The sequence below is a fragment of the Myotis yumanensis genome, unplaced genomic scaffold (genome assembly GCF_028538775.1).
Source record: "Myotis yumanensis isolate MYYU_CA2020_CCGP unplaced genomic scaffold, mMyoYum1.0.hap1 SCAF_7, whole genome shotgun sequence".
Classification (NCBI taxonomy): Eukaryota; Metazoa; Chordata; class Mammalia; order Chiroptera; family Vespertilionidae; genus Myotis; species Myotis yumanensis.
In genome coordinates, this window is record NW_027223758.1 from 69,169,304 (window position 1) to 69,190,743 (window position 21,440).

The window sequence follows — 21,440 nt, forward strand, 5'->3', positions numbered from 1 at the left end:
AACACATATATAATTACATATTGTTTTTGTGATTAATCACTATGCTTTAATTATGTTCAATTCAATTTGTAACAATGAAGTTGGGGGTCACCATAACATGAGGAACTGTATTAAAGGGTCGCGGCATTAGGAAGGTTGAGAACCACTGCTCTAAGGAGTCCTGCCTGGGCCAGGGCTTCCTGGAGTCCTGGGTTGACAGGAGCCCACAACTGGGTTGCCGTGCCCATATTCTAGATGCCAGGACTGCGGCTCAGAGAGGGGGAGCAGAGGTCCCTACCCCCAGCCCACCTCCCCCTCAACTCAGCCCAGCTCCTACGTGGCTTCCCCAGCTGCCTTGCAGTTGCCATGGTGTGTCGGAGGAGGAGGAGGAGGGGGAAGAGGAGGAGGAGGGGGAGGAGGAGGAGGGGGAGGAGGAGGAGGGGGAGGAGGAGGAGGGGGAGGGGGAGGAGGAGGAGGGGGAGGGGGAGGAGGAGGAGGGGGAGGAGGGGGAGGGGGGGGAGGAGGAGGAGGGGGAGGAGGAGGAGGGGGAGGAGGGGGAGGAGGAGGAGGAGAGGAGGAGGAGGGGGAGGAGGAGGAGGAGGAGGAGGGGGAGGAGGAGGAGGAGGGGGAGGAGGAGGAGGAGGGGGAGGAGGGGGAGGGGGGGGAGGAGGAGGAGGGGGAGGAGGAGGAGGGGGAGGAGGAGGAGGGGGAGGAGGGGGAGGAGGAGGAGGAGGAGGAGGAGGAGGAGGGGGAGGAGGAGGAGGGGGAGGAGGCGGAGGAGGAGGGGGAGGAGGGGGAGGAGGGGGGAGGAGGGGGAGGAGGAGGAGGGGAGGAGGGGGAGGAGGAGGAGGAGGAGGAGGAGGAGGAGGGGGAGGAGGAGGAGGGGGAGGAGGCGGAGGAGGAGGGGGAGGAGGGGGAGGAGGGGGAGGAGGGGGAGGAGGAGGAGGGGGAGGAGGGGGAGGAGGAGGAGGAGGAGGGGGAGGAGGAGGAGGGGGAGGGGGAGGAGGGGGAGGAGGGGGAGGAGATTGAAGAGAAGCAATCCCAAAACACACACCAGCTGGCCCCTCCTTCCTTACTCCCTCTCTCCAATGTCAAAGCATTCATTTGTGCAGCTGGGCCGGGGCCTCTTCCTAGCCAAGAGCAAAGGAGGTCAAGAAGGCAGAGGGTCCAGGGAGTGGGTTCTGGGACCCCAACCTCACCCAGCAGATTTCCTGGACCTGGGCTCCGTCGCCCTCCCACAGTTCCCAGACCAGGCGGGCTCCCTGCCTTCGCCCATGCAGTCCCCACCCTCTGGAATGCCCTTCCTCAGCCTTCAGGTCCCAGCCGGCTGCTTTAACTCCCTGGAGAACCTTCCCTGAGTCCCTTGGGGCTCCCCCTGCATCCTGCACCCACCCCAGTCACAGCCGTTTTCTGGATGATGCTCTCATGGGGCAGTGAGGTCCTGGGGATGCTAGCTTTGCCTTTGGACCCCAGCGCCTGGCACAGACAGGTGCTCAGTAAAGCCAGAAGGAAGGGAAGGGGGGAGGGAGGGAGGAGGGGGGAAGAAGGGAGGAGGGGGGAAGAAGGGAGAGAGGGAGGGAAGGGAGCAAAGAAACACCTCTCACAGGATTGGAGAGGATCTGGACCGTGAGCACCTGGCACAGGGCTGGGCATGGAGCAAAGCCCCCTTCCTTCCTGCCGCCTCCACTTGAGCCTGGGCTCCAGCACCTGCTGCCTCATCCCATTTGGAGCCGGCTCAGAGGCCGTCTCCACGCCCACAGGCCTGAGCCTGTTGCCCACTGGAGGCAAGGTGCCCTCTTATTTCTAAGTGGAGCGCCTGGCAGGATGTCCCTGCAGCATGTGGGGGAAAGAGCAGAGGGCTCCCATCCTAGAGGCTGCGTACCAGTCCTGGCCGCCACGTCCCAGCTTGTGCCCTGAAGGGGTCTCTGGTAATACAGCCACAGTTACACATGCACAGAGGGCCCTGGCGCCTCCTGGGTTTGTGAAAATGGGGACCACACATATCAGCTGCAGAGACCGTCCTGATTCCCAATCCAGCTCTGCTCCATCCCAGCGAGGGAAGCGCCCAGGCCTGGTTCTGACCTGTGAAATGGGACCCTTGCTGCCTCCCAGTGGGCAAGGGCTGCGTGGCAGAGTGACTCTTACTTTCTTGCAGTAACAGGAATTGGCCAGCAGAGGGCAACAGCCCCTGCCGCCTCCCAAGGCAGACAGCAGGGCTGGGCAGAACCACACCTGGTCCCCCTTCAGAAGGGGGAAGGGGGAGGCTGAAGGATGGCTTTGGTGCCAGGTGGGCATCCAGCTGCCCTGTGAGGCCTGTTCTGCCTACCACTCTGCAGACGGGTCTTCTCTGGTGGCCGCACTGCGCAGGCGGAGCCCTCCAGGAGCTGGACGTCAGCACAGACTCGGGGCTCTGGGCATTTCCTCCCGGGAGAGGGGAGGCGGGGGTGTGGGGGCAGTGTGCCCACGTGGTGTCTGCACCCCTCTGCCTAAGTGGGTCAACGCCCCCCGGTCCCTCCCAGACTGGTTTGAGGACCCTGGGGCTGCAGGCAGGACCTGGGGAACTGGTGACCGGCCGGGCTCGGGCTCAGCAAGTCCCTGGAGGTGCAGGGGAGCGCTGAGGGTGCCTGTGCTGAGGGGGCCCAGGGGATGAGATGCTGCCACGGAGGTGGGGGTGGCAATAGGGAACTCGGACCAGGAGGCGCCGGGGCAGAGCCACGTCTCAGAGGGAATGCGGGGAGTCAGCTGGTTTGCAGACCCCGAATCAATTTCATGTCGAGGCAAAACAAAATCTGCCGGGAGAGGCAGGCTGCGTAAGCCAGACGGGGAAAGATAATGGTACTTTGTAATCTAAGCCACAGACGGCGAGGGGAGGCGGGATGTTCTCCACGCAAGGCCCTCGCCCCAATTCAGCGGGACTCGGCCAAGGTTACCAGCTGGGAGGGACCTTGGGACAGAGAGCAGCTGCCCAGAGGCACTGGTGCCGTGACCGGACCCCTGTCCGCTGGGGGTGGAGGAGGGGGGTGGGGGGAAGGGTGAAGCCCATCAGAGCAAATGGCCACAGGGTGAAGGGCCGCTTACCCGGAGGTCACAGGTCAAGGAGACAGAGGCTCTGGGCAGCTGAGGGCTCCATTTTCAGCTCCGTCCTTTTACTGCTGTGCACCCTCGAAGGAGAAGTCACTCGCCCTCTCTGTGCGGCAGTAGCTTCACCTGTACAAGGGGCAGGAGACCAGGGTGGCAGGCCCACGTGATCAGCTGGAAGTGCGCAGGTGAACAGTGTGGTGTTATCTTAGGACCGAGTAGGAGGCACCTGAAGATGGAGGAGGAGTCACGTGAGGATGGAGGAGAGGCCACGTGACGGCGAGGAGAGATTGAAGGGATGGGCCAGGAGCACCAGGAGCCCCCAGAAGCTGACCAGGCAGGAAGGACCCTGCCGGAGCCCTCCGAGGGAGCACATCCCTAGACGCCCTGATTTCAGATTCTGGCACCCAGGTGGGGAGAGCACTTGTTCCTGTTGGTTTAGGCCAGTCTGTGACATCCGAGCAGCAGCCTCGGGAAATTTACACCCCTTGCCCCTCCTTTTGGGGCTTGACCTGGTTCTGGGGGCCGCAGGGGCTCACAGGGAGATCCATCCCTGTGTCTGTGCGTAGGCCCTGTCTCCCTCTCCCCAACCTGTGGGAGCTCCTTGGCAGTGACAGTTGAGTGGGCACACCAGGGCAGGCTGCTTGGTGGGAAGTGTAGTTAACTTGGCTCTGAGCCGCCTCCCCTTGCCGAACCCCAGGCTGTGGGATGATGCAGGGCACTCCAAAACCCCGCCCTTACCTCCCAGGCCTTTCCGGCCTGCGGTTCTCAACCTGTGGGTCGCGACTATAGGAAAACACATATAGCATATCAGATATTTACATTACGATTCATAACAGTAGCAAATTTACAGTTATGAAGTAGCAACGATAATAATTTTATGGTTGGGGGTCACCACAACATGAGGAACTGTATTAAAGGGTTGCGGCGTTAGGAAGGTTGAAAACCACTGCAGCCTACGGCTCCCCTTTCTGAAGCACCTGGGGTTGACAGGAGCCAGCAACTGGGTTTTTGTGCCCACATTTTAGGTGTCAAAACTGATGCTCAGAGAGGGGGAGCAGGTATCCCTAGCCTTGGCCCACCTCCCAGTCAACTCAACCCAGCTGACAGGCAGCTCCACCAGCTGCTCAGTGTGCGGGCCCACATGATCATCAGCCAGAAGTGGGCACCTGAACAGAGGGGTGGTGGCTCCTGATCAGCAAGAAGTGAGCAGGTGAACAGGGGGGCGTGAGCAGATGATTATGCGAGAGATGTTCTGTGAGGATGAAGGAGAGCCCACATGAAGATTGAAGGGATGGGGCCAGGAGCCCCGGAAGCTGAAGAGGTAGGAAGGACCCTCCACTGAAGCCCTTGGAGGGAGCACAGCCCCAGAAACCCTGATTTCAGATTCTGGCCCCAGAACGGGGAGAGCCTGTGTTCCTGTTGGTTTAAGCCAGTCTGTCATTGGAGCAGCAGCCTCAGGAAATTTACACCTTCTTGCCCCTCCTTTTGGGGCTTGACTGGCTTCTGGGGACAGCAGGGGCTCACAGGGAGATTCATCCCTGTGTCTGTGCCTCGGCCCTGTCTCTCACCACCTCCCCCCTCCCCCAGGGCTCCTTGGCAGTGACAGTTCAGTGGGCACACCAGGGCAGGCTGCTTGGTGGGAAGTGCAGTTAACTTGGCTCAGGGACTCCTCCGCTTGCCGAGCCCCAGGCTGTAGGATGACACAGGGCACTCCAAAGCCCTGCCGTTACCTCCCAGGTATTTCCCCTATTGAGTCCCCATTGGGCTCCCCGTCCTAAAGCACCTGGGTTGACATGAGCCAGCAACTGGGTTTTAGTGCCCAGATTCTAGATGCCAAAACTGAGGCTCAGAGAAGGAAGCAGAGGTTTCTGGCCTTGGCCTATGTCCCCATCAACTCAGCCCAGCTCACAGGTGGCTCCACCTGCTGCCACGGGGCGTGGCCACATGATCAGGTGGAAGTGGGCACCTGAACCAGGGGGCAGGGGCAAGTGAGCAGTCAGAAGTCGGCATGTGTACAAGGGGGTGGGGCTTCTGATTAGCAGGTAGTGGTCACAGCCGGAACTGGGCTCATGAAATGGGGGCAGGGCTTGTGATCAGTTGGAAGTGGGCACCTAAATAAGGGAGTAGGGGCAGACGGAAGTGGGCACGTGAACAGGAGCAGGCACACATGATCAGCCAGAAGTGGGCACAGCTGGAAGTGGGTAGGTGAACAGGGGCGGCGGAGGGCAGGTGATCAGCCAGAAGTGGACACCTGAATAGTGGGCAGGAGCAAGTGAGCAGCTGGAAGTGGGCAGGTGAACAGGGGCGGGGGTTGGGGCAGGTGATCAGCATCGTATTGGAAGGACCTACATTGAACAAGGAAAATATTTCTTGTCAAATAAGGGAACAAAAGAAACCAAAGAATAAAGAAAAATGGGGGAGAACCTGAAGATATTAAGACTATTTTCATTTAAAAATTAAACTTTATGAAAGCCCTTATCTTCTAAGGCTACACCACATAGTCCTGCCATAGGCTACTCGGGGAGAGGAGTGAAAGCCTTAGTCCTTCAGTCCCTTGATTTACCTTAAGCAACACCAACTATTGCACCGTGGAGGGGAAGGAGAAAACATGAGGATAATCTGGTCAGTTATCTAAATCAAGAGCGGAAAATGGAAGACCAAAGATGGGCAGAGACTCTCTAAAACCACAGGATAGGAATGAAACAGAGGTATCACTAATCCAAGAAACAGACCTGATTCTCTGCATTGCAATGCCCACTCTATAATTTTCCCAAGCTTCCTCTGTACTCGGGGATGGAGCATTCAATTGGGTGGGAATTGGGAACCTGAACAGGGGGGCGGGGGCTTGTGATCAGGAGGCTCTGTGCATGTCACCAGCCTGCGCTGGTGTGCCCACTGGAGCCCTTGGAGGGAGCACACCCATTTGGGCCTCCAGAGCCAGGTCTACGGACCTCAATCTTGGCTGTGAAGCAGCCTGGGGCTCAGTTCCAGTCCCTCTCATTCATGGTCTAGGGCCAGTTCTGTCCATTTAGGGACCCATCCAGTGACCAAGCAAGGGAACAAGGGCCCTGGTGGTAGCCACACTTCTGATATGCCAGGAACCAAGCTAAGTGCTTTACATCCCGTATCTCGTTTAATATTTCCAACAGCCCAGAGAGGAAGATTCTATTAAAACTGTATTTCACAAATGAGGAAGTTGAAGGTCAGGAAGATAAATTACTTGCCCAAAATAGTCAACTGGCAAGGAATGAAGTTGGTGTCTGAATCAAAGTCTGACTCTAGCGCCCATGTTCTTTCTTAATCAGGTTGCTATCATTAACATTCAGCTTGGCCATAACCACCCAGTCCCTGCTTACCTCTCCATCTCATAAAATCCCCTTTCTCCATACAGACGACAGCGATCTTCTGGGCTTGCCTGCCTCTACCTTTTCAGGTTCACATATGGTGGTTCTTTTTTAAAATATATATTTTTAATTGATTTTTAGAGCGAGAGGAAGAGGGAAATAGAAAAACATTGATGGGTGCCGGGGTTCATGTCCCAGCATCAAGAAGGGTTCAGGAATCTTGAAGAGGGGCTGCGCGTAGATGACATAGGAATCCAGAGACTGATAAAGAGTCCGGAGACGAGATATAATTTTGAAAGGCATTGGGGGTCAGAGGACCTTCAGCTAAAGCAGTGGTTCCCAAACTTATTTGGCCTACCTCCCCCTTTCCAGAAAAAATATTACTCAGCCCCCGGAAATTAATTTTTTTAAATTTTAATAGCAGTTACTCATTGCCCCCAAATGCACCTGTGGCCATCACCGCCCCCCTGGATCGCTGCAGCGCCCACGGGGGGGGGGGGGGGGGGGGGGCGGTAGCACCCACTTTGGGAATCACTGAGCTAAAGGAACTGAAGAGTGCCTCCTTGTCTAGGACCCTTGCTTTTATCAACACAATTTGTCCTAAGGCAAGGTGGAGATAATACACCTCAAAGGGTAAGGTTTCAAAGGGTACAGAAGCATTGTCAGTTTGGGGAATAGCCTACGGCTGTTCAGGTGTTTGGCCAGTAGGAGGCAATAACATGTAGATTAAGATGCCCTTTGACTGTCTGGCAGCCACAATCAGTTTCCTATTCAGGTTTGAGGAAATGCCTTTAGCCATTCCCAACATGTATGACTCAACCCTGTTGAGTCCCCAAGTTTCATCAACCTTGTGATGAAACTCTTGAAATTATGACATGCTGGAATTGGTCTACGGCAGATGTGAGAGGGAAACATCAATCAGCTGCCTCCTGCCTGCGTCTTATGGAAGTTTGAGCCCACAACCCAGGCATGTGCCCTGACCAGGAATGTAATCAGCAACCTTTCCGTGCACAGGACGATGCCCAACCAACTGAGCAACACCAGCCAGGGCTTTGGAGGTTCTTGAAGTCAGGGATTCGCGTACACCCTTCTCCCCTACACTGAGCCAAGAAAAGTGACACGCACAGAGTATATGATGTTGATTTGTTTGGTTACAGGTGATGTTAATTTTGATGGCTGGAGTGAGGTGGAAGCACTTGTTGATTCATTTCATAGAAATTATATAATGGGGGGAAGGAAGAATCTGGGATTTATTTTTGGAGTTAAGGTTTTAAACTATGCATGAATGCTATGAGTCTCATCATCTCTGAATTATGGAAGAGAGCAAAGAAAGAAGAATGGAAGGGAGGGAGGATGGAAGGAATGAGGGGTCCCAAACTCTGCTCAGAATGGGTGGGTTAACAGAAGACCTAAGGGTAACCCTCTCTCAAGAGTAGGATATTATACTACTGAGTTGGGACATTTAATCAAAACTCGGAGGCGAGATCTCAAAACCTACTACAAAGCTTACCCCCTACACCACCAAGCCCCCAGGCTCAGAAGTGTAGACAACACAGTACCATCCCTCACACTGAGGCTAGAGGGGATGGAAGCCACCCCCCCCCCCCCAAAAAAAGAGCTCAAGAAGGATAGAATTAGAAAATCATTGTTTAACAACCATGAAATAATCATTAATTTAGGCAAGAATCATCAGTGAGTGCTAAAACCAGTGTGTAAAATTTTAAGAAGTAATAGGATATTTACAAAGTCTCAGAGTGTCTCTCCATAGACACTTCTGTTGGGGTCTGTCACCAAGGAAGTGAGGGCATCCCTCAAGGTCCATTACCTGGGCTCCTTCTTCCAATCAGAGCTACCCAAAGCCCCCTGTGGGCTGCTCACTGCTCACCCTCTTTGCCCATGTCATCTCCATACCCATACACCGATATCCAGCACAGTTCCCTGGGAATGTACCAATTTCCCAGCTTTTAGGAGAATGTTGGGTTCAGACCTTTTTTCCTACCAGTTTTGTGTCCTAGAAAAGCCTTTGTGCCTCTCAAGGCCTCCCCAGTCTCCCAACCTGCACAATGAGGACGATGCTAGACACCATTGGGTGTAGAGGAGATGATACCTAAAACTCCTGTGAGTATTGAGGGAAGGCCATGGAGAAGGGGGACAGAAAAGAGGTGATAGAGGAGGACAGAGGATGGGGGTATAGAGCGAGAAGAGGAAAGTGAGGCAGACAGAGGGAGAGGGACGGGGAAGGGTGGGAAGAGAGATGGAGGGAGGGAGAGAAGGATAAAAAGAGGGGGAAATGGGAAAGAGAGTGAGTAGAGAGAAGAGGGGAAAATTGGGGGGAAAGAGAGGGATAGAGAGAGTAAGGGAATAGCGGAGGAAAGAAGAAAGAGGAAAAGAGAGAACAAATAGAGAAAGAGAGGCTAGATGGAGAGATGGAGCTATATCTCTGAAAGAATACACAAGAAACTGATCTTGGTCTCATCCTCCAAAAACGACTGGTTGGCTGGGGTTGGGGGAAGGAAGTCAAGGGTGAAAGATGCTTTTCATTTTACCTTTTAAATTTTGACCCAATATATTGTTTATACCAAACAATGATTTGACTTAAAACAAAAATAACAACAAAGGACCCTGCCTTTGCCACCTTCTTTTTCTGTGGCCGCAAGCTAGTAACTTGGCAGAGACCTGGTGTATAAGTCGGGGTTGTCATCACCCCTCTGGGTCATCTGTGGATCCAGGAGGTCTCACCAGGGAACCTCCCAGCCCTGCATCTGGAGCACAGTCCATGCTGCTGCTGCTGCTGCTGCTGCTGCTGCTGCTGCTGCTGTTATCAGAACGCCCAGCAACAATTCGGCAACCTTAAAAGCATTCCACCATCTCTGAACCTCAGTGTTCGCTTCCATCATCCTCGAGAATAACCACCAACCCCAGACCAGACGAGCCCTGTAAATGTGTTCATTGTTCAGAGTTGATCCCTCTCTGGACTTTGTGCCTGCATGATTTGGTTGCCCCCCACCCCACCTTAACCCAGAATCGAGGGGGGGAGGGGGGCAGGGACAGAGTGATAAGAATGGAGGCCATGGCCCCACCAGTGCTGGAAGTGGTCACTTTATTCATTGGAAAAAGAAACTGTGGTGAGCACAGGAGGGAGTGCAGAGGCCAGAAAGAAGGGAGGGCAGCTGGGCTGGAGCCAGACGGGGCCAGGTAGAAACTCCCACTCCCTCATTCCTCAGGCTGTGGTGGCTGAAACTGGAGGAGAGAATCATAATAAAACCATCAACAACAATATCCACAATACTAGACGAGAGTACCTGCAGCTTCAGTTTTGGACCAAAGCTTTCCTCATGCCACCATACCCCCTTACCCCCCTCGCCTGGAGACACACACACACACACACACACACACACACACTTCACCTTCTTGAGGCCCTGGGGCTCTGCCTGTACTTCTCTGCGGGTCCTACACTCTCCCCTTCTGCTTCAGACCTTTCCTCAGGCACACGGCCTTCCTGAGGAGCCATGGCCACTGATCTCCCTGAGTCCCTCTACCACCAGGAAGCTCCACCTCGCCTCCCTTCTTTAGGTTCATCAAACTAATATTTAGCCCATTTTATAAGCAAAATAATTGCAGCTCAGGGAGATGAAAGGCTAGTTAAGTGTCAGAGCTGAAATTTGAACCTGTGTCTTCCTGCCTCAGAAGCCTGGCCATGCTATGGGCACTCAGGAGGTAAGAGAGGGTTGGAATCATTGGAGTGCTCTGGGCTCTGGGAAGACCATGGTTCCCTCTTCGGCACTGAAGGTCATGCCTTGAAGTAGCAGCCATGGGACCTTGGGCTCGACCATCCCCCTCTCTGGGCTCCAGTCTCTCTGTGCAATACTGGGTTCTATTGTGACCACCCATCCCTTGGCTGAGAGCTTGTCAGAAGCAGCAGCAGATCAACAATGAGACTTCAACCAAAGGGCGCTTCCAGGTTCTTGCTCATTCTGTTTCCTCTGCCCGGAGCAGCCTCCTGCCCGCACTTCACCAGGCTGGCCACCTCCTCCCTGCACTTCACCAGGCTGGCCACCTCCTCCCTGCACTTCACCAGGCTGGCCACCTCTGCCCGCACTTCACCAGGCTGGCCACCTCCTCCCTGCACTTCACCAGGCTGGCCACCTCTGCCCGCACTTCACCAGGCTGGCCACCTCCTCCCTGCACTTCACCAGGCTGGCCACCTCTGCCTGCACTTCACCAGGCTGGCCACCTCTGCCTGCACTTCACCAGGCTGGCCACCTCCTCCCTGCACTTCACCAGGCTGGCCACCTCTGCCCGCACTTCACCAGGCTGGCCACCTCTGCCCGCACTTCACCAGGCTGGCCACCTCCTCCCTGCACTTCACCAGGCTGGCCACCTCCTCCCTGCACTTCACCAGGCTGGCCACCTCTGCCCGCACTTCACCAGGCTGGCCACCTCCTCCCTGCACTTCACCAGGCTGGCCACCTCCTCCCTGCACTTCACCAGGCTGGCCACCTCTGCCCGCACTTCACCAGGCTGGCCACCTCCTCCCTGCACTTCACCAGGCTGGCCACCTCCTCCCTGCACTTCACCAGGCTGGCCACCTCTGCCTGCACTTCACCAGGCTGGCCACCTCCTCCCTGCACTTCACCAGGCTGGCCACCTCCTCCCTGCACTTCACCAGGCTGGCCACCTCCTCCCTGCACTTCACCAGGCTGGCCACCTCCTCCCTGCACTTCACCAGGCTGGCCACCTCTGCCTGCACTTCACCAGGCTGGCCTCCTCCTCCCTGCACTTCACCAGGCTGGCCACCTCTGCCTGCACTTCACCAGGCTGGCCACCTCCTCCCTGCACTTCACCAGGCTGGCCACCTCCTCCCTGCACTTCACCAGGCTGGCCACCTCCTCCCTGCACTTCACCAGGCTGGCCACCTCCTCCCTGCACTTCACCAGGCTGGCCACCTCCTCCCTGCACTTCACCAGGCTGGCCACCTCTGCCCGCACTTCACCAGGCTGGCCACCTCCTCCCTGCACTTCACCAGGCTGGCCACCTCCTCCCTGCACTTCACCAGGCTGGCCACCTCTGCCTGCACTTCACCAGGCTGGCCACCTCCTCCCTGCACTTCACCAGGCTGGCCACCTCTGCCTGCACTTCACCAGGCTGGCCTCCTCCTCCCTGCACTTCACCAGGCTGGCCACCTCTGCCTGCACTTCACCAGGCTGGCCACCTCTGCCTGCACTTCACCAGGCTGGCCACCTCTGCCTGCACTTCACCAGGCTGGCCACCTCCTCCCTGCACTTCACCAGGCTGGCCACCTCTGCCTGCACTTCACCAGGCTGGCCTCCTCCTCCCTGCACTTCACCAGGCTGGCCACCTCTGCCCGCACTTCACCAGGCTGGCCACCTCCTCCCTGCACTTCACCAGGCTGGCCACCTCCTCCCTGCACTTCACCAGGCTGGCCACCTCTGCCTGCACTTCACCAGGCTGGCCACCTCCTCCCTGCACTTCACCAGGCTGGCCACCTCTGCCTGCACTTCACCAGGCTGGCCACCTCCTCCCTGCACTTCACCAGGCTGGCCACCTCTGCCCGCACTTCACCAGGCTGGCCACCTCTGCCCGCACTTCACCAGGCTGGCCACCTCTGCCCGCACTTCACCAGGCTGGCCACCTCCTCCCTGCACTTCACCAGGCTGGCCACCTCCTCCCTGCACTTCACCAGGCTGGCCACCTCTGCCCGCACTTCACCAGGCTGGCCACCTCCTCCCTGCACTTCACCAGGCTGGCCACCTCCTCCCTGCACTTCACCAGGCTGGCCACCTCTGCCTGCACTTCACCAGGCTGGCCACCTCCTCCCTGCACTTCACCAGGCTGGCCACCTCCTCCCTGCACTTCACCAGGCTGGCCACCTCTGCCCGCACTTCACCAGGCTGGCCACCTCTGCCTGCACTTCACCAGGCTGGCCACCTCCTCCCTGCACTTCACCAGGCTGGCCACCTCTGCCTGCACTTCACCAGGCTGGCCACCTCTGCTTGCACTTCACCAGGCTGGCCTCCTCCTCCCTGCACTTCACCAGGCTGGCCACCTCTGCCTGCACTTCACCAGGCTGGCCACCTTTCACTCTTCCTTTAGGACTGGCTCAGGGCCACCCCTCGGGGAAGTCTGCTCCATCCTCTTCCCAATCCTACCCGGTGCGGTTTTCCTCCTCTGTTCCCACAGCACCCCACCCTTCCCTCCACGGCAGCACTGGGAGTGTCTGTCCGTCTGTCCACCTCAGCCAAGCGGCTGCAAGCTCTGTGAGGAAGGGCAGCAGTCACCTTGTGCCCCAGCACCTGGCACAGAGCTGGTGGCACGGGGCTGACTCACCCAATCAGCTGGCTGAGCATGTCTCCGGGCTCTACTTCCTCACGTTTACTTTAGGACTTAATGTTTTATTTTTAGTTATAGATGGGGACAGAGAGGCTCCGCAACCCTTCCCTTTTAGAGGTGGCCGAATACAGCCCCGCCTGCTGCAGAAGGGCCCAGCACTCACAGACACACATTTGAGGAAGTACACTGACCTCTACCATGTCCGTCCTAAAAAGCCAAGCTTCTTGGCAAAAGTATCAACTCTCCTGCTTCCCACTGGTCATGCCAAGAGCTTCCTACCTCCCCAGGGGCTCCCAAGATCCAGCTGCTCCTCCAGCTGTTGACTTATTTAAGTGCTGTGTTAAGGAAATGAAGGAGTAAATCTCTTTCCCTCACAGCCCAATTCATCAGCAAATACTGTCCCATCTACCTTCACGGATGTCCCAAACCCAGGCATTGATCTCTCCTGGTCTGTCATCTCCCACCTGGCATCTTGCAGGAGCCTCCTAGCTGCTTCCCTCTCCCCCCACCGTCCCCACCCCCCCTTGCTTCTGCTGCTGCCCCTACAGTCTGTTCTCCACACTGCAGCCAGAGCAAGCCTTTTCAAATCTAAGTCAGAGCATGTCCATTTCCAATGGTGCAACATATCTGGGTCAAGACCGAAGTCCTTACAATGGCTTGTCAGGCCCCTAACAAGCTGCTCGCTTACCCATTCCCTCTCTGACCCTCTCCTCCCTACACTGATAGCCAGCACAGCTCCTGCTTTTGCACCTCTCCCAGATGTCCTCATGGCTCTCCCATCCCCTGACTGTCTCGTGTGAGAAAATGGTAACCCTGCTCCCTGCCCACCCCACTCCCACCCCAGTGCTCCTTAGCCCTCTTCGGTTTTCTTTTCCTCCATGGCATTCATCTCTCTCTAACATTCTACAGAATGTGTTTGCTTATTTTGATTATTGTCTGCTAACTTATAAACCCAGCAGAGAGGAATTTATGTCTGGTTTGGTCATTCATGAAGCATCCCCAGCACCAACAGCAGAATAAAGCACAGAATAGATGCTCAAGAAGCATCTGTTGAGTGGATGAAAGCTGGTTCCCCTGCGTCCTCCTTCTCCACCTCCTGCAGGTGTCTTCACATAAGGGCACTTCCTTCCTCCCATCCACATACCTCAGAAGACGGGTGTGACGCAGGACACCTTCCCGCAGCCATTGAGGCAGCATTTCATCTGGTCAGGACACTCGCTATCCACCTGGCACTGGTCCCGGCAGAGGCCAAGCGGGGTCAAGGGTAAGTCCACCTTGGGGCAGGAGCCAGGCTTTTCTTCATAGAAAAAGGAGTCAGGGGAAGTGGGCAGAGGATGTGCCAGGAGATAAACACCTACCCACAGCCTGACCTCCCACCGCCCCACACCCTGGAAGACCACCCGCAAACCCCTCCCCCTCGGGCTCCCTCCGCCATTGGTTTCAGAATCGAAGGACCCCAGCTCCAGAAATTCCCCAGAGGCCCAGTACTTCAGGTGCCACAGGAGAACAGTGCTGCCCACATCACAGGGTTGTGGAAGCAAATGGGGCCACGTAGATCTGTATCAATTCTCTCTGAAAACGCAAACTCCTTTGCAACAACAATAATTGTAATGAGTGACTAGAACAGTTCCCATTTTCTGAGCTCCTTCTGTGTGTCAGGTGTCATTCTAAGCACTTCTGTGCACTAACTCGTGTAGTGACTCAGCTAATCCTCACAATAGTCCCAAAAGAAGAGGAGAGGTGTTGTTACTACTCCCTCACGGCACAGATGAGGAAACCGAGGCACCAAGAGGTTAAGTAATTTGCTTAAGAGTAGGAGCAGGATTTGAAAGCCAGGAATCTGGCTTCAGAGTCTGTGTGCCCTGCACTGTGCTGCTTTGTAAACTGTAAAGTGCGGTGCACAATCTCTTTACTCCCATATACCTGGTACACACTCCATGACTCCCCCAAGCACACTCCTCATCCACACACAGCCAAGCATTCTCCATAACACACACATACACACACACACACACACACACACACAGCTAAGGCTGCAGAGATATGCCACTTACACTGCTCTTTGTGTAAATGCATTATCTCCTTTCAGCCTCATGTCAAATATCTCCTCTGTAGGGGATATTTCTAACCACGTTCCTATCACAGATGAAGAAAATGAGGCACAGGGATGTGAAGGCACCACCCAACACCACACCGCTGGTCACAAGTAAAACCAAGGCCTGAGCCCAGCCTTCCAACATCCGTGTTCTCTCTCTCTCTCTCTCTCTCTCTCTCTCACACACACACACACACACACACACACACGCACACCCTACGCTCCGTTTCCTGGGTCAAGGAGAAGGGAACTTGGCTCACTTCCCAGAAGCCCCAGGAGCAAGCCCAGCCAAACGTCGCCCACAGGCACAGGACTGGGTGCAGAGGACAGGAGCGGTGACTTCCTAGCACAGAGAAATCCATCCCTTTGAAAAAGGCTGGGCCTCTGGATACCCAGCTGCCCAGCAGTTTCCTGACAAAACAAGGCACTGGGTATAGAGTATCTACTCTCTAACAAGACATTCTACACGTATTACTTAACTTAGGCTTCATGTCACTCCTATAACATTTGAGCGAGAGATGAGAGAGCAGAGGCTCGGAGAGGAAGTGACTCGCTGGGGATCACACAACTAGCAGGTGGCAGAACCAGGATTCTAGTTCAGGAGGCCACCTGGCCCGGGCCCTCTGCCTGCCTCAGTCTGTCCATCTCAGACTCCACCTAACAGCAGACTCCTTGTTTTGGGGGGCGGGGGGCATCCACCTCTCTCACCTATCATCTGCCTCTAGCTTCCTCTCCTGGTCTCCGGTTCTCTGCCCCTCCTCCCTCTGGCCCAGATTAAAGGCCTCCAGACCCAGAAGCTGCCCCAGGGGCCAGTCCTTTCTCTACCTCGCCCCTCCCTGATCACAAGTGTCGGGGGTCTCTCATTACAAACCTTCCCAGCCCCTGCTGGCACCTTGGAGAAGTAATGAAGTATTCTGGGTAAGGACTAGTCATCTCAACAGTGGGTAGCCCAGGTCAGAGCCCTGCGTCTAGTCCTCAGTTCTCCCGGTGGACACCCAGAAGCTAGGATTCCATGCAGCCTAATGCCACTCCCGGCTCCGACGGGAGAGACTGCGCTCCTGCAGGTACTTTCCATGGAGCACCCGGCGTTCCCGCATTCTCTCCCTCCATCCCTGCAGCGGAGGAGGCCGTTTTACAGAGGAGAAGCGGGGGAGGCGTGCTCAGGGAAGAGTCCCAACTTTCTTCAAACCAGCGGAGCAAAAGGTGAACCCGCTGGCTATGCCTCCTGCTGAGGCGAGAGCTGGCATGCGAGCTGGGCCAGAACTTTCTCTCCTGGATCTGCAAGGTCGCCTCCGGCCCGGAGAATCACCCCGGATGGATGAGCGCCCCAGGCCTTGGGACCGGCTCGCTCGCCAGCTCTGAACAACGTCCCCGCTGTGCGCGCCCGGAAGCCCGTCACGCACCAGAGACTGGAATACAGGCAGGAGGGGGGCACCCCATCTCTCGTCGCGCCTCAGCGACGCCGCCTTTGTTCCCCCGGGGTCAAGAGGGGCGAGCACCAGCCGATCTGGTTCCATCCGCCTCGGCTTGGCCAGGGGTCTCCGGGTCCCGGGGCGGCCCCCTTCCCGGAACCCGCCGCCTCCCGCCGCCTCCCGCCGCCTCCCGCGTCCCGCCCCCGGGCACCCGGCGTTACCGTTGGGCAGCAGGCAGACCGCGGCGCAGCCCGCCCGGCAGCACTTGAGGTTGTCGGCGCACTCTCCATCCGAGCCGCACTCCTGCGTGCAGTTCAGCTCCTCCTTCAGCTCGGGGCACACGCCCGCCTTCCCTGCTCCTGTGCCTGGGAGGGGACGTGAGGACGGTCAGCGGGAGGCCGGAGCCGGGCCCAGAGGACGCCCACCTCCTGCGCCGGGGACCCCAAATCTCAAGTTTCAAGGAACTCTCAGCCTCTAGCCCTAGGCACTCCCCTGACAGCCTTCAGCAGACCCCGCTTCCAGGCCAGGGGTCCCCAACCCCGGAGCGCGCAGGAGTTCCTAAGCCTTGGCCCCAGAGCCCTCTATCCTCAGGGGACCACCCCGCCCCGCCCCGCACCCCGCACGGCTGACCGTCTAGGAGCCATCGGTCCCGGCAGAGGGTGCCCCTCCGGACACAGTCTCGCCTGCGGCACAAAGCCTCTCCCCGCCCGCCGTAACGGGCCCCACAGCCTCAACTACAAGGGTCACCACCATAAGCACCAGGGATCCCCAATTTTTCGTCTTCATGGGTCTCCCCACTTCCGCCCCAGGAACCCCCACTTCTCCAGCCCGCAGAGAGGCTACGCCTCCGCGGCTCCCTGGCCTTCCTGGCCCGGCCTCCGGGCGCCGGCCTCTCCCTGCCCTCTCACCTGTGGCCGCGGCAAAGCTGAGCAGCAGGCCCAGGAAGAGGGCGGCGAGCAGACCGTAGCGGCAGGTAGTCATGGTGCTGCGCCCAGCGGGGTGCAGGTGAGAGCCGCTGTCGCCGGGTTGGGGGGATTTAATGGCGCGCGCGGGGGGCGGGGGGCAGGGGCGGGGCCGAGCCGGCCGGGGGAGACGCTCCGTACCGCAAGCGGGCGGCCACCGCCTGCCGTTTCACAATCCCCTGGGATCAGGTGTCACTCTTGGCCCCGGTGGGAACCAGGAACCTAATCAGCTTCCAGGCAGGCGCCGCTGACCAGTTGCAGCCGGACCCTTGTCCACTTCCCCTTCCCCTCCTCCCTCCCGGGGCCGAGGGCTGGGCTGCGGGAGGGAAGGGCCTGGCCCAAGGCTCTTGGGTTCCTATTCCAAGACCCTGGGTCTCCCCATAAAGCTCAGGGTCAGAGGAGGGGGAGGGGGCAGGACCCACAAAGACCCTGTGGAGCCTGGGGATTAAGGGGTTAGATTTGGGGTCAGGGATTAGTGATGAGCTAGTGTAGTGATAAAGAGCACAGAGTAAAGGCTAGGAAAAAAAGCAATTGTTATGAATACAGGAACCCATTTGGCAAGAAACTGAGGCCCACAAAGGTGAACTGCCTGTTCAGTCTCCAGCAGCTTGGGCTGTGTTTCTTCCTCTCTTTCCCACACCAGCCATGTAGCCGCAGACTGTAAGCCAGGCTGTGTGCTCATTGTTTCATGGAGTCGCAGCAAACCTATGACTACCGAGCTATTGTTGCCATCAGCCCTATATGACAGAGGAACTGGGTGTTGGGTGGCTTAGACCCCTCCCCGAAAGCTCCTATGTAATGCTAACAAGGTTTGAATCCAGGTCTTCTGTCCGAGCCCTTCTTTTTCCCATTCCGTCATAAATACTCTCCAGGCGCCCACTATACGACACATATGGGGCAAAGCCCTTGTTTTAGAGAAAGGAATCAAAGGAAACTTCCTGCATTGGCCTTGAGGTGAGAGGGTCTAGGTTTGACAACCTTCCCCAGTTTCCAGCTGAGGGACCTTGAATGAATCACTCCCCTGTTCTGAGCTGCCATTTTGTCATCTACAAAGAAGACAGTAATATCAGACTGCAGTGAGAACATGAATGTAATATTCCTGATATGAGACCGCTGTGTACTCATTAAGGGCTAGGTCCACTTGATGGGCATAGATACCAGCCCTGATACACAACGGATAAATGGTGTCTACTGTTACTAAGCACACTGGTAAGTATATACCAAGCGTTAGTATATGCCAAGCAAATGCCAAGACAGAGTTACCCTGGGAGTTCGACAAGAAGTGCCTTCCAATACTCCTACTCCAATCATCTGAGATTCTCTAAGTCCCAGGAGGCTTTGCTGCTGAAGGCTATAGGGGGTCTGGGGCTGTGTTCACTGGGATGACAGGTGAACACAGTCATCCTGTAGGGCTCACTTCCAGCCATTGTCCCCACAGATGGATAAGGCTGAGAATGCCTCCCCCAACTGCCCATGCCAGCCTTGGGACTAGAAACATGCCTTCATTGGGAGGGGCAAGGACTGTTTACTCTGAGTTCAGAGAAGTCAACAGCAATGAAGCAGGAGCCAGGTGGGGGCACCTGCTGGGTGAGCTCCTGAAACTCAGTCTAAGGAACACAGAGAACTCTGGTGAGCAGCCGGTTTCAGCCTGTGGACCCAGCTGGCTACTGGGCATTTCAGCCTTAGGCACTGCTGCCCACAGCTTTTTTCAAGCACCTACCCAGCTCCTCGAGCCAGGAAACTGCCCAGGCTCACCACTCCCCTGCCCTCATGGGCTCCCCACACCTCCCCATGATTGACTCTCTTTTATGGGAATGAGGATTAGCCTGAGGCGGAAGGGATAGGGTGGGGCAGAGGATGGAGAAGAAATTTTAGTCAATGGCCAGTGGCATGCAAAAGATGTTTCACTTTTGTGATGCTAGGCTCTGTGCTGGAGACATTCATATATTTTCTACATTTTCTCTTCTACATAAAAAGTAAAAAGGACAGAGGCTTTAGAACCAAATACATCTCAGGCCAAATCAGAGGCTGGTCACTTCCTGGCTATTGACTTAGAGGGACACTTCGCTTTTTGGATCTACATCTTCTTCCTACATCTTATTTTAAGGATTAAAGGGGGAAAGCATAAACCAGAGGTTGCAACTCTGGCTAAAACATATCTTTGTTATCCCACACAGTATATTTTTTAAATTTGAATTCATAGCCAACATTTGAAAGCAGGGGATTTCACATAAAAATACATTTCTAGCTTCTCTTGGAAAAAGTAAAAGATCTGGCGACATAGTCTTACAGTCCTATGTAGCAGCAAGTGGGTCTCAAATTTGAGCAAATATCAGAATCACTTGGAGAGCTTGTTAAAATACAGATTTGGAGACGTCCACCCCTAGAGTTTTGATTCGGTAGGTCTGGGATGTGAGGAATAGGGGAAAGAAATAAAATGGAGTCACTATAGTCAACTGCTATGTTACCAAAATCAAGTAGGTTGAGATATGAGAAAACCATTCCATTCTTGCTTTAACGAGCCTGGGAACTTAAACTTTTGAACTTTCCAGTCCTGCATCAATGCCTGGTTATATATCAAATCTCCAGATAGCCCTCTGATTACCCTCTGATGGACTCATGTATGCAGACCACCTGACATCCATTGTCCAGATCACTGGGCGTGACCAGACACCGCCTGGCATCTAACTGATAACTATCGTGAACCAGTGTAGGACTGGAGGACTGATTATTCCCAAGAATGTACTTTTTACTATAAGAACTCTTAACTTTTCTTTTTTCTTCGCAACACTTCTGGGTCTTTTCCTAGTTATGTTTCCAGTTTGCAAACCCCAAGACTCTTGAAAAAAATCTTTATCATTTATTTCTAGCAAAGCCTTCAGACTCTTTTTTACGTTGACAGGTGGAATCTGAGAACTTGCATTCCAGCTGGTTCACTTTATGAGGGAGACTTCTTTCCGCTTTCCTGTACTCTCCACTATTCCTTATTGTCTCACATACCCTCATCCTCACTCTAGCTACTTCCATTCACATTACTTGCCTGGTCTGGAGGATGTTTAAATTGTGACCTCTGGGGTAGTTGCATAGTAAGTACTCAGTTAAAGGTAGCTATTATTTACTTAACAGTATTATGAATTAAGTATTGTTATTACTGTACTAGAGGCCTGATGCACGAAATTCATGCAAGGGGCTCAGCTCTTGCAGCCCTGGCTTCATCCGGAAGGTCCTCTGGTCTAATTAGCATATTACACTTTTATTATTATAGATTGCAAGTGAAGAAACTGAAATTCAGTTATGAAAGTGACTTACTGGAGGAAACATAGCCAGTAAACCAGAAGGAAGACACTTGCCAAATGCTTGTAGTCATATGGTCACAGTGATTTCAATGTTATACACACACATCTGAGGTTAGCACAGATGATGCATCAAAGATTTTGGACATGAGCATAAAATAATATTTACCAGGGAAGAAAAGGAAGAAAGGAAATAAAGCAAGAAAGGTTTACAACGGGAGGTGATATTAGTCAGACATAGGCACACCCACTCTAAGATGACTATACACAAGTTAACCTTGAAGATTTCAAAAATTCCCAGGACCAGAGTGTCTTTAACTGTACAATGGGGCCTCATCCTCTTGGACCATTGGATCTACACGAACTTCCTTCACTCCACGGAAAACTCTCTCTCTGAGTATATTGGCTATTTTGTTGTTTTGTTTCTTAGCATCCGTTTGTCCTTTTTCTGATAACAGTACTCTTCCTCTACCCAGGACAGGTGAGGCTGCGGGACTTGGTGATCAAAGTGCTTGCCCTGGCACCAGACAAAGACTGGCCAAACAGATGCTCTCCCTGGATTTTTAACCTGGAGCAATGAATGACTAAAGACCTGAAAATGTACTTCCCTCATTCAGAGGTGCCCGGGAAGACTCCGTTTTGCCCTGTTTACCATTTTTTCCAAGACAGGCTCGTTTAGCCTTCCCTCCAATTCTGCTAGTTGCAAGATGAAGAATCCAATAGAGGCTAACTTAAGGAAGGGAGAATAGATTCCCACACCATTCTCACAAATTCCTTTTCTGCTTATAGTAGCCATAATTAGTTTCTTTTGCTAGCAGTCAATGAGATCTAACTGCCTATACCCAGGTCACCACCAAGTTTCTCATTTCCAAATCCAATGGCCTTTTCTCAGGCCTCACCCCACACTCCAACTCACAGTTAAG

General features: G+C 55.0%; 1 protein-coding gene and 1 pseudogene across 1 annotated transcript; both read right to left on the reverse strand.

The window, feature by feature from the left end:
* The window catches only part of LOC139014104 (archaemetzincin-2-like), a 21,850-nt pseudogene extending 18,569 nt beyond the window's left edge, over positions 1–3,281 (reverse strand).
* Positions 3,282–9,487: 6,206 nt separating this feature from the next.
* Positions 9,488–17,346, reverse strand: WFDC2 (WAP four-disulfide core domain 2). The gene is made up of 4 exons (XM_070420856.1): positions 17,171–17,346; positions 16,484–16,627; positions 13,900–14,052; positions 9,488–9,644 (listed from the first exon to the last, which is right to left on the reverse strand). Exons 1-3 carry the CDS (start codon positions 17,241–17,243, stop codon positions 13,901–13,903), a joined length of 369 nt encoding a protein of 122 aa, XP_070276957.1. The 5' UTR covers positions 17,244–17,346; the 3' UTR covers positions 9,488–9,644; position 13,900.
* Positions 17,347–21,440: the final 4,094 nt, after the last annotated feature.

Excerpts from the sequence above, each read along its gene's own strand:
- WFDC2 (XM_070420856.1), bottom strand. The coding sequence starts at position 17,243 with ATGACTACCTGCCGCTACGGTCTGCTCGCCGCCCTCTTCCTGGGCCTG. Across the intron at positions 16,628-17,170 it reads CAGCTTTGCCGCGGCCACAG|GCACAGGAGCAGGGAAGGCG; the intron begins GTGAGAGGGCAG and ends GTCCCCTCCCAG. Across the intron at positions 14,053-16,483 it reads GGTCTGCCTGCTGCCCAACG|AAAAGCCTGGCTCCTGCCCC; the intron begins GTAACGCCGGGT and ends TTTTCTATGAAG.